The sequence below is a fragment of the Fukomys damarensis genome, unplaced genomic scaffold, assembly GCF_012274545.1.
Source record: "Fukomys damarensis isolate Sample0158 unplaced genomic scaffold, DMR_v1.0_HiC HiC_scaffold_27, whole genome shotgun sequence".
Lineage (NCBI taxonomy): Eukaryota > Metazoa > Chordata > Mammalia > Rodentia > Bathyergidae > Fukomys > Fukomys damarensis.
This window is the reverse complement of record NW_022900939.1, coordinates 1,857,958-1,869,404: the sequence shown is the minus strand read 5'-3', so window position 1 is coordinate 1,869,404 and position 11,447 is coordinate 1,857,958. Positions and strand designations below refer to the sequence as shown.

The 11,447-nt window shown below is 45.7% G+C and overlaps 1 protein-coding gene across 1 annotated transcript in view; it reads right to left on the bottom strand.

Moving 5' to 3' along the window:
• Tcn1 (transcobalamin 1) overlaps window positions 1-11,447 on the bottom strand; it is a 12,330-nt gene extending 883 nt beyond the window's left edge. Inside the window, exons 1-7 of the mRNA XM_010633087.3 lie at window positions 11,265-11,447; window positions 8,762-8,941; window positions 7,757-7,897; window positions 6,102-6,257; window positions 4,489-4,679; window positions 1,575-1,764; window positions 441-624 (exon numbers count right to left, since the gene is read on the bottom strand). Of these exons, the coding sequence (XP_010631389.1) occupies window positions 441-624; window positions 1,575-1,764; window positions 4,489-4,679; window positions 6,102-6,257; window positions 7,757-7,897; window positions 8,762-8,941; window positions 11,265-11,343 (1,121 nt within the window). The 5' untranslated portion in view covers window positions 11,344-11,447. The remainder of the gene's footprint in view (window positions 1-440; window positions 625-1,574; window positions 1,765-4,488; window positions 4,680-6,101; window positions 6,258-7,756; window positions 7,898-8,761; window positions 8,942-11,264) is intronic.

Sequence of the window (11,447 nt, the reverse complement as noted above, 5' to 3'; positions counted from 1 at the left end):
AAAAAAAAAAAAAAAAAAAAAAAAAAAAAAAAAAAAAGAAGTCCAGGTGATTCCTGGCTAAAGGTACACCCACAATTATTAAAATAGACACTTTGTAGTTAATAGCTTCAACCTTCTGCCCCAGGGTACTAACTGCTTAAGATACAGAAGCAGTAGAAGAAAATGTCAACCTTGTCTCTCAGAGGCACTGTAGGTCAGTGGATTTTCTCTTAGGAAAGAATAATTTGACATTTCATGTGTTGTTTATTAAAAATTGGCACAGTCGATGTCTTTTTCCCACTTAGTTATTTTCCTCCTTTAACCTCAGCTGTGGATATGGATGAAGAGCAAAGGTACCCGCAGTATTGTCTGTGTACTTTGCATTTGGGTGCAGATGCATTCTTGCTAAGTCTTCTGACATTGTAGTAAATGCCGTAACCCTAGGTAGTGTTCAGACATACCCAAAGACAGTCTCGTTCTTCTTCTGAGCTTCCTCCATCACAGCTAGGAAGACGGAACCCTTGGGCACAGTGACAGTGGTGGAATATGTTTCCCTGATTTTCACAGAGAAATGGACAGTGATATTTGAGGGTGAGTTAGGAGGTGTGGTGGGCTCAGGCTCATGACCGGAGATGTTAAAGTTACCTGGTGAGACAGAAGGGCAGACATAAATAGAGTATTAAAAACTGTCAGAGTTTGCACACTCACCCAGCACCAAAGGACCCCTTCCCTTTAAAGAGGATGGATTTGTTAGAAAAGCAAATATCTTCAATCCAGGGGCAGAGCTCTCACATGACTAATGTGGAAACTAAAACCAGAGACGTCACCAGCTTGTGAGTACTGCCGTTTGCCCCTGCTCCCAGCTTTTTAGGCAATTCAGTCTTCCCAGTGTCCACTTCTCAAGGGAGGTCTTGATTTTTTTTTTCTTTTTTAGCTGCAGAATCCAGTAGTGTTTGTTTCCCCCTTTTATTTTCTTAAAATTTATTGTACTCCTAAGCCTACATGAATTATTTCATTCAACCCTTACAAAACTCAAGAGTTAGGTGCTGTTATTGGTTCTCATTTTTTAACATTAGAAAACCTAAGCTTGGAGGTGAAACATTTTGTCCAAGCTCCCCAGTTTGTAAGCGGCTGAATTAGGAACTAACAGTGAACTACCATGTGGCAAAATCATTTGTTTGAATAACTGATGCATTCCTTGTTTTTTTCTACTCCTGCCACTTTCCCTCTGCACAGATGTCTTACTTCCCAGAGGGATCACTGAGCGGGAAGAAACACAATACCCAACTTCTGTACTTTGTTTAGATTGGGATGAGGCTCAGCTCTTTGTACGCCCAACAGAAGGCATCCCTTTGGAGAGAGACACCATTTAATCAAGTTCACCTTGTTTATCGATATTTGACCCAAAACTCATGACTACCACTCCAGCAACAAATCCTCAGGGGGTTGTAATCCCTGAAGGTGTGGGGAGCTGAGTTTAGAGAACTGTTAAGCTCGCTTATCCGAACTTTGTGTCCCTCAGGATACCTATGTCATGGACGCTTTGGGTTAAGTTACGGTGAAAGGCAAAACAGCTCACTCTTTAGTTCTTATACCTAAGCCACTCGCACAAGAAGAGCCTCTGCTGACATCCAAGTAGGTCTTTCCCACTAGGGTAGGTAAGATCTGGGCAGCCGCAATTGGAGTAGTGAAGGCTCCCTGAGAAATTTCCCTGAGTATCGTGTCCAGAGTCTGCCGGCAGTTCCAGTCCCTTTCTTTGTAATAGTGCGGTGCGATGAAGAGGGCCTGAGGAGAGAGAAGAGAGGGAACGAGAGACCTCTCCAATAAGGGGCAGGGCTTGTGTAACTTGCTGTCTGTACAGAGCATCAAGTACGTAGGAGGCACCTGCCTTAACTACGGTATCGTTGCTGTTTTCAAGAAGCTTGGAAACGAGTTTGGGCGGGGAGGGAGGGAGCTGCTTGATAGCACAAGGCACAGTGGTCCCTGAGAAAACCGGTGGTCTTGGCCATATTCGCTGCTCTCTCTGAATACTGACAAAGTACCTGTCACACAGGATGCACTCAGTACAGTTTGAAAGGAGCCCTAGGATGAATGCTTCAAAAAAAGCATCTCGTGGCACGGCCTCTCTTTTTCTTTAGCTTAATTAATTTTATTAAGGTATACAGCATAATGAGAATCATCATTGGAAATCTGCACCTTAATACTCCGTCTTGGCTCTCATTCCTTCCCCACTCCCCTGCCCTCCCTTCATTGCCTCCACCCCTCCCTATCTACAAAGACTTTGTTTCCATTTTTCTTCTTCTCATATTAATTCCTGTTCCCTCTTCCTTTCCCCCTACCCCTCTCACTTTCCCTTTGCCCCTTTTCTTCCCATTTCACTATATCTATTACACCTTTTAGTCCTCATTTACATGTTCAGTTTCTCACACGAGAGAAGCGCTTTGGTATTTACACAAGTGTGTCCTATTTATTTCACTTAAGAGTGTGGCCTCCATGTGCATCCACTTAGCAACAAATGTCTCTAGTTTCCCATTGTTCATGGCTCAGTAGTACTCCATTTGTCCCACCATACCATAGGTAAATGCGCACAGATCCCGGGGAGCAGCTGTGGGGACCAGGCTGGCACAACTGCAGGCGGTTCCCAGCCAAGGCCCTGCCCTGACTCCAGAGAGCCACAGGCCCACCTACAAAAGAGCTGCACAGGTATGCAAGCTTTATCCACAGTCCCGCCGTAGCCCTGGCCACAGCCAAGGGCCCACCTGGAAAAGAACTACACGGGTGCACAAGCCGCAGCCAGAGGCTCGCGCCGTACCGACGGTAAGTGCGTGGAGACCCCAACCAGAAGCCTGTGCAGACACAGGAACTGGGGTGCACAGCCTGCAGCCCATGGCCCTCGCTACACAGGGGTCCTAGCAAGAGGCACACCTCGATACCATCCCAAGTGTGTGCGGGCCCCCACCAGAAGCCGGAGGAGAAGCCAGGGCCAAGAGTAGGAACCACAGAGACGGCCTGGAGGTGATGAGGGTGTCTGCAGTTTTACAGACTCCCTGGGGACCCTTCCTGGAGTAGGAGGCCTGGTGGCCAGGGAACATTTGAAGCAGTCGTGGAAGAAGAGGCTGAGGACAGAACGGGCCATCATGGCAAATGCCTGGGGCTTGGGGTGAGGCATCCGACAGCATCTGGCCGACAGCAGAGGGTCAGGTCATTGGGTGAACAGAAGCTATCCACGCAGCAGAACGTACACTCAATTAAAGGGGCAGAATTGTGAGATGGGAAGGGGGTGGGTGTTGGAGTAACAGGACAAGAGCTAAAGTGGGCTGGGCTTGAACATGTCGCCCCGTATTTCCCAAGGAAAAGGCACTGCTCCCTTTCACTTTTTCTTGAAGATTCTTCGGCCTGTCTAAGTATCAATAAGCACTCTTACAGGAGGGGAAAAGCTCTTCAGAGCCATCTTCCAGCAGCGGGCCGCTGCACCACCTGAAGGGCTTCCGCTGAGCCGGGAGTCACGCCTCACCCGTTTCAGTGTCTCCCGGTTGGCGGGGGGCTCTGGTGTCAGTGCTTTCTGAGACCCCCATCAGATGACCCAATTGTGCAGCCAGATGAGAAGGCACTGGGTTTACATGAAGTTCAAATGCGGCACACAAACGACCTCGGGCCCCGCCTGCATTGCCGGTCCTCACCCTGGAACGTTTCCCCAGGACCTGTGCTGGCTCTGCTGAACACCTTGGCCGTCACACTCAGTGCTATGTTGTGCCTTTCAGTCTTTGTCCTTGCTGTCCTTTCTCCTGTGAAAACCCTCTCACCCAAAGTCAGCTGGCAAAGAACTCTTCATACTAACTTTTTGCCAGTGACTTTTTTGAAGTAAAGTTTCCTAGCTCTCCTCTGCATCCACCCCTTGGAACTGAATGAATCAGCAGACGAGTGCAGAATTAAAGTGCCGGACCCCCAGGGATGTGCACAGAAGAGGCAGGCGTTGAGTGCGCGCTGTGGGAAATGTCAAGGTTCCGTCCCCATCAGCAACATTTGTGGCTGTGTAAAATTCGCAAGTTACCGACCCCCTGTCACGGAGGCTCCCCTTCTAGGACATGGAAGGAATAACGCTTTCCTTATTGTACCGTGTGTGCTTTAGCGCGTTAACAGCGCCCCACAAACACTAGCTTCTGTACCACCACTGCTGCTTGCCCCTCTACAGCACTAATCTAGTTTGGAAGGGAGGACGCATGCTCGAAAGTCTGGTACGTGGCAAGTGGAAAACTGCATGTGGTAGAACAAGATAGGTGGATTTCAGACTTCACAGGAGAAGCTTCACAGAATATTTGGCTATGGAGAGGTAAAGATGGGAGGAACAGATGAACCGAAGAGTGCGTTTCGGATGGGGAGGGGAATCGCGTCGTGAAGGTTGGTGCAGAGACCCTGAGTGGGCGGGATCTTAGGGAGCTCAAAGAGCATCAAGGTGCTGCTCTCCTCCGGGGCTCGCTTCTCCTCCTCCCACTCCACCCTCTGACTCACCTGCACAGCTATTCCAGTACTAAACGTGTTTCCAATGAGACCACCTTCTTTTTTCTCAGACAAAAGCTTTTCCACCAGTGATTGTATATGTTCATCAATGCTCCTTAAGTCCTTTTTATCTGTCTTTGTCTGTCCATTTATTAGACCTCTCTTCACACACATCAGAGCCAAAACAGCCATTGCCCCAGTATCTGTCAGGAAATAAAAATCTGGCGATCAACCAACCCGCTCTGTCCCGGGCAGATGGTGTTCCTGGGATGTGGGACTTTTGATGCCAACAGAGTGACAGAACTAGAAACTTGGGATGGTTGGTCAATGCTAACTGATGAGGGGAGAGAAGGACTTCAAGATACAGTAGTCATTCCCATAGCACCAACCCTCAAACACTTCATGATTCTTTCCCTATGGTGAGTTCATATTATGGCCACAAAACATATAAATTTGTGAGTACATGTATGTGAATGTGGATCTTGGATGCTCTCATCTTTTCCATCTTTCTGATCTTTCAGCTGTATCGGCAAAGGAACGGAAAGAGCTCAGGACAGCAGACTAAACAGTCCATTGTACTGAGTGGAAAATGGCAATTACCAGAATGCCCTTCATAATCACAGTTAAGGGAAAGGATGAGGCAAGAGTCAGGCAGGGAAAAGGGAGGAGAAGTGTTCTTTGTCTGGCTTCATATCTGGTTGTTTCTTTGACCTTTAACACGACACCTCTCCTCTCACACTGGAAAAGGAGTATGAGGAACCTCAATTCTCCTTTCTGAAATGTGGAACGGTGATTGGCTTTGAACTTCTTGGGGAGAATGGACTTTGTAATCTTACCCATGTGACTGACTTTGTTAATGAAGCCTTTGCTTACGTCTATGTCCTCAAGCATTGTGTACTCTTCTCTCTTCCAGCAGAGTTGGTGTTTCTGTTTTAATATTTAGATCTGTGATCCGTTTTGATTTTAATTTAGTGCACAGTGAGAGACACAGGTCTAGTTTTAATCTTGGGCATGTGGGAAGCCAGTTTTTCCAGCACCACTTATTAAAGAGGCCGTCTTTCTCCCAGACAAGGAGTTTGGCCCCGTCGGCAAAGATATGGTGGCAGAGTATGCTTGGAGTTGCGCCTACATGTTCTACTCAGACATTTATAGCTAACTGGATGCACCTATAGACCAAGCTCGCCAGTGAAATAAACTGGGCAGATGTGTAAATGTCACATTGTTTCTCTGGTGTGAAAATCGGAAAATGTAAATAAGGACCCAAATATATAATAGATATTTTGAAGTTGGAAGAAAAGGTCCAAATGGGAAGGGGCACAAGAAAAGGGGGAAAGGGAAAGAAAGGAAGGTTAAAAGTGAGAAAAGAAAGATAAAAGGAAAACAAAGCTCTGGTAAATGAGAAGGGAAGAGGGTAGAAGGCAGGGAAGGGGAGTGGGAAAAATACGCATCAAGATCTATCACGTACAGGTGCGAACGATATAGATGAACGTGATTATTATGCATATCTAAGTTGTGCCAATAAACTTAGTGACAGAAAAGGACTGAAAATGAAAATCTGAACAAGCAAAGGAGATAAAAACTGTTGACCAGGTCCGCTGTCTCAGGGGAATCAGGTAATGACTCACCTACTGAAAAGTTCCCATGAAAATAATAGTTTTTATTTTCAGGAGCAAAGAGTTCAGCAACTTGGGTGGTGGAGTATTGCCCATGGAACAGGCACAAGGCCAGGATGCCCAGGCTGAGCTGGAAGTAGTTAGTCAGAGGACTGCCATCATGTGCTTCTGAGAGAGAGAGAAGAGACAGTTTACTCACGATGTGGTGCTGGGGTAACACACTTTCCAACTGACTCCTGCTTACTCTATTCCCATTTTGCTATATTTAAAGAGAGGGAAGTGACAGAAGAATATTTGGTTCAGAGGATCAGCAAACTTGAGAAACTGAAAGGCTTTTTAGGGATTCCAAGCTCAATTCAACCCTTTTCATTTTAGAACTGAGAGGATACAGCACTGAAGAGATTAAAAGACTTTCCAGCTTATTCTTCTTCACGGCAGAGTAGTACTCCATTACATTTTCTTTATCCACTCATCTGTTGTTGGGCATATAAGATGCTTCCAAGATTGAGCTATCATTAGTTGTGCAGCTATAAACATTAGAGTGCACGAATCACTGTAAAGTCTTTCAGACTTTAAAGTCTTCAGGATAGCTGGGTCAAATGGAATTTCTAGTTTTAGATTTCCGAGGTATCACCATACTGACTTGAAACTTAAAATACAAATAAATTAAAGAGCAAAATAAAAGATAATAGGCAACAGGGAGATAGGTCTTTCGCAGAAGGGAAGGAGACCAAGATATGGCAGGAAGGAGGAGAGAGAAAGGGGAGGAAAAACAGATGCAGATGTGTTATGTACACGTACCAACTCCCCATGATGAGTGTAATCAGTACATAACGCACACGTGCATTAATAAAAACCATGCTTTCTGATATTCAGGTGGTTACAGGGCTAGGATTAGGGCACAGGTTTTCTACCTTCAAACCTGTTGCATTTTCACCAATGAGGCTGATATTGTGAGGGGAGGCAGGGCTGGAGGCACTTCAGAGAAGATGCAGACAGAGGAACTTAATAAATAACAGGATAAGTGTTAGTTGGGAGTTGACATAAAAATAGTGTTCCGCTACCAGCCTCCACGGCAACCATATTTCCCAGTGCTATGGACCCTTGAGTTACAAACTTGATCAGTTCCTGAGGGCTGGTTGTGACTCAAGTTGGTTGTAAGTCAAAACAGCTGAGATCTGGATGTTTACCTGGGTACACTCTATAGATAACAAGAGCCAGGTGAATCTTCCATTACCCTAAATAACCCAAGTTAATTGTATGCCAGGCCAGCTGTAACTCCACGGTCCATTGTACTTGGGTTGCCTTTAGCTCTGGACTCTTTGGCACTAATGACACAGCTAGTCCTTATGTAACTCATTATTTGCTCAGCTGTTTCTTGTGTAATTCATTATTTGTCTAAAAGCCAAGCTCGTGGAGGTCTAAAGAACTGTGTCTTATGTGTGTGTACGTCTGCCAGCGTATGTAAAGTGGCTTGGTGTAGGCCATTGCTCAGATAGACATAATTAAAAAGAAAATTCAAGATGCTGCTGAGAGAGAGAAGACAGGAAGGTGAGCTGTGCAGTGAGAGGGATGCGGAGAGTGGAGTGAAAGGACCTTTTCTGCAGTTCTACAGCCATGGAGGAGAAGAAAAGTGTGTCCAGGGTCTCCGAACATGTGATTCTTACTCATATTTCCAATTTCTGCCTGGAGTTTGTTTTCTAAATGGCCGAGCAGATGATTATCGTGTATGAAGTTTTCATCGGGTGTTTGACATGCTCCCAAAGCCAGGGTAACCAGAGCAAGCCGTCCCAAGCTTAGATTTAACCCTGAAAGGAAAAGCATTCAAGTGAAACAAGGTGCACACTTGTGATGTTTTGTCTTCTGCCTTCCTAGTGACTTGTGCTGCCTATCATTTCTTTTTCATCTTCCAGTCTATAGAGTAGTAATATTTTCTCATTTTCTTCCTTTTTCCAAAAACAGATTTTTATGGCTATTCTGTATCACCGCAAGCTAGATCTTAGTCTTTTCCATAAAATTATGGGATGTAATTGTACACATGTGATCTTTATAAAAGTGAAAAAGAGAAGAAAAATAGATAAATAAAACCTTGGGATTTTTTTCTCTCTCTGGTGTCATTTTGCCAGATAGTAATAGCTGATTTCTCTATTCTGCTTTATAGAATGTCAAAAGTCTCAGGCTTCTCATAACTCTTGCGCTAATACCATGAGGAGATATGGGGGCTTCATTTTCTGCGCACAGTAATTAGAAAACTGGCACATAATCATTAGTCACTGGCTTAAGGTTGACCCTGGACTCGCACCCAGCCCCCAATCTCTGTTGTTCCATGGTTATTTCTCTCCTGAAAGCTTTCTTAGTTCTGGTCACATCCCTGTGTTGTTTTGAATTTAGCCAGTTTATGCAGCAGTATTAAGTGGGTGAGAGTTCATATCTTCTTTTGCTTGCCTTTGTATGAAGGAAATGGTTTTTAGGACGCCAAGAAGTAAGGCCAAGTCCTAGAGTGAGTGGCGTGGGATTGGTATTTTCAGGCATCTTTCTGTCACCTTAGGTTTTGTGCTGCTAGGATAGATGTGGCAGAGGAACATCAGATGCTCAGGTTCAGGATTAGGGGAGAAAACCATTTTAGGTAGGTAGATCTTTCCTTACATCATCCAGAGGATATAGGCGCTCACCTTTCCTCCTCACTTCCTTTTTGACTTGTTGAGAGAGTGGCTGAATTAGGGTTTGGTTCTGGAGCCCAACAAGTCTGAGGGACAGCAGGATATCAGCAGAGTGGCTTCCGGTGGTATATTTTGAATCGGTCATTGTATTCAACAGAGGGTTTAGACGGAAGTAGTTTTCTTCACTTACCTCTGCGGCAGAGAAGGGAAGAAACATCACAATATTGCTGTGAGGTAGATCAGGGCAGCTTCATCTCCCCTTTCTCTTCATTAAACCCTGAGGCTCAAAGGCCAAGTCTGGGCCTAAACCTATCTAAAATCCCTATTCTTTCTCCATCTATGGCTTTCTTAGTTGTGGCCCATGTCCCCTCAGGGCTGCTGGCTCAGCTAATTTACAAAAAGGTATTAGTGTGTGAGAAGCACACAGAACACATTAAGACTAGGAACAATGATTCCATGAAAATAGTAACACATATGACATGGATCTAGATCAGTCCTGTGGCCGTGGGCTGTGTTGGTGGGTCTGGAGCACCCCACCCCTCTCCCTCTGACAACCAGCAGATGTTTCAGTATTCTAACAGCTGGTGTAGACTTATTTCACCAGGTACCAGCAGAATATCCGTCGTGCCTGAGATATTTGGTGTCATTCACTAAGTTTGGTTATGAGGACAGAGAGGCTGTCCCTAAAGAAACCTCTGCAGTCGGAAGTTCAGGTGGAACTAGATAGAATGCATGCCTCAACTTCCCGTCTGTGAAACTTTCTACTTTCTCTATTCAGTTCTTCTATCTCTTCTTCTACCTGGATTGGCTTAATACCAAGGGATGAAAGGTAAACATTTGATTTTACATTGGTGATTGAGCACCAGAACCGCACTGCATGATTGCAGAACTGGCCAGGCATCAAGATTATTATTCAGCAGTACACTCCCTACGGAAAACCCTCCAGCTTCAGCCTCTGGCATTTCTAAGTCCCAGGGGCAATCATGGAGGGAAGTCCCATCTTCAGTGGAAGTAAGAGAATCCAGAGCCTTCAAAGAACTGGAGAAGAATAAGTACAGCTAGTGTCACCTAAAGTATAAGACAATTTCTCAGTGTACTTTGCCTATAACTTGGAGAAATGTCCTCAGATCCTACCCTTTTCCAGAGTACCTCGTGGGTTAATGGGATAGAGAGAAAATTATGGCCCAGTTAGCTTTGGCTGGATTCTTTGCTCCCTAACTTATTACTGTGTGTAAGTTATGTAACTTTCTTGATTTAAAATTGGGGACATTAGCTGCTACCTCACAGGGATAAGAAACCACTTAATAAGCTGTGAAATGCTTTCCATATTATCTTTTCAGCCTAACTGAAATTTCAGTCATCCTACTTAGAGCACCCAGGAAATGTGATTTCCTGTGTCCACTTTCCATTACTCTGGAAAATCTGAATGGAGGGATTATAAGAAGGCCATGGAGTTTGCACATACAGTACAGCAATTGTCAACTGTTGAGATTTCATGGAAGCGCTGAGTTTGGCAGGTTTTCTGGTATTGAAGCAGACTTTGTAGTTCCTGGTAAACCATTCAAGTCAGCTTCCTTGACCACTAAGGATAAATTTAATCATTTTGGGCAATGAGTTGAATTTCAAAGCCTCCACAGAGATCTCCTGTTCTCAGGATGCAACAGGGCAAATGACAGGGAGAAAACCCGGAGCCAGCAGGGTCTCTGCTTTAGCTGCTTGAACACAAGCTAGTCTTCTGCGACCCCCTCTTGTTGGCGACACAGCACCAGGAAGACACAGCCACCGGTGGCACCATTCAGTCATCTTTGGATTGAGTAAAAGGTCAGTTCCAGGGGGAAATTGTGCCTGCCTTCAAGGACCAAGTGCTTCAGCACCGCCCCTCAGCGTCCTCCGTGCACGAGTGAGGATAAAGAAGCAGGGGCACACATGGGGTCATTCTGACACCCTGCCTGGAATCAACACCTGCAGCAGAGATGACGGGGCTCTGAGCTGTCCCTCACGGGGAAAAGCTGGGCGGAGGGGGGTACACGCAGCTTAAAATGCCTTAGTAATGGCAAGAGGGCAGTTCTCACTGTTTGAAAGAGATTATGACCATTTTTTTTCTAGGTAGTTACACAAGTTTAATCCAAATTCCATGGATAAAACAGTAGGAAAACAGATCGCATTTCCCGACAGAAGGATCCATTCCCATGATCCTCCCCATGAGGTCTCTCTGGGATCATGGATTTTTCTATCATTGGCAGTGAACAAAATAGTTACTTCTCTGTGATGATGTGGTAGAGATCAGAGCACAAGAAGTTAGGCCAGTGGACTCTGCATCTGTGACCCCTCTTCAATCAATACGCCTTGCGGGGTTGTCCTCCTCATTTCCTGCTACCCCTTGCATCCCTCACAGAGTCCAAACGCATGTCAGCCCGACCTAGGATCTTCTCTTAATTAACTCTTGCAGGTGGCCTCTTCGTTAGCCTTCAGGACACCATCACACGAGACTAACTCTATCCCAAAGAGTACTCACCACATGTCTTGCAAACTTGGTTTGGAATAAGAGAAAAGCAGAGGAGCGCCAGTGAGGGGAGCAGGTGTGATGGTCCCATCTCTCTGCGGCTGGTCGGCCAGGGCCAGGGCTCAGCTGGGGTGATGGGCAGAGGGTAACGAGAGCTCCTCCTCAGGTTGCCTCAGCCTCTGTCACTCAAGCAAA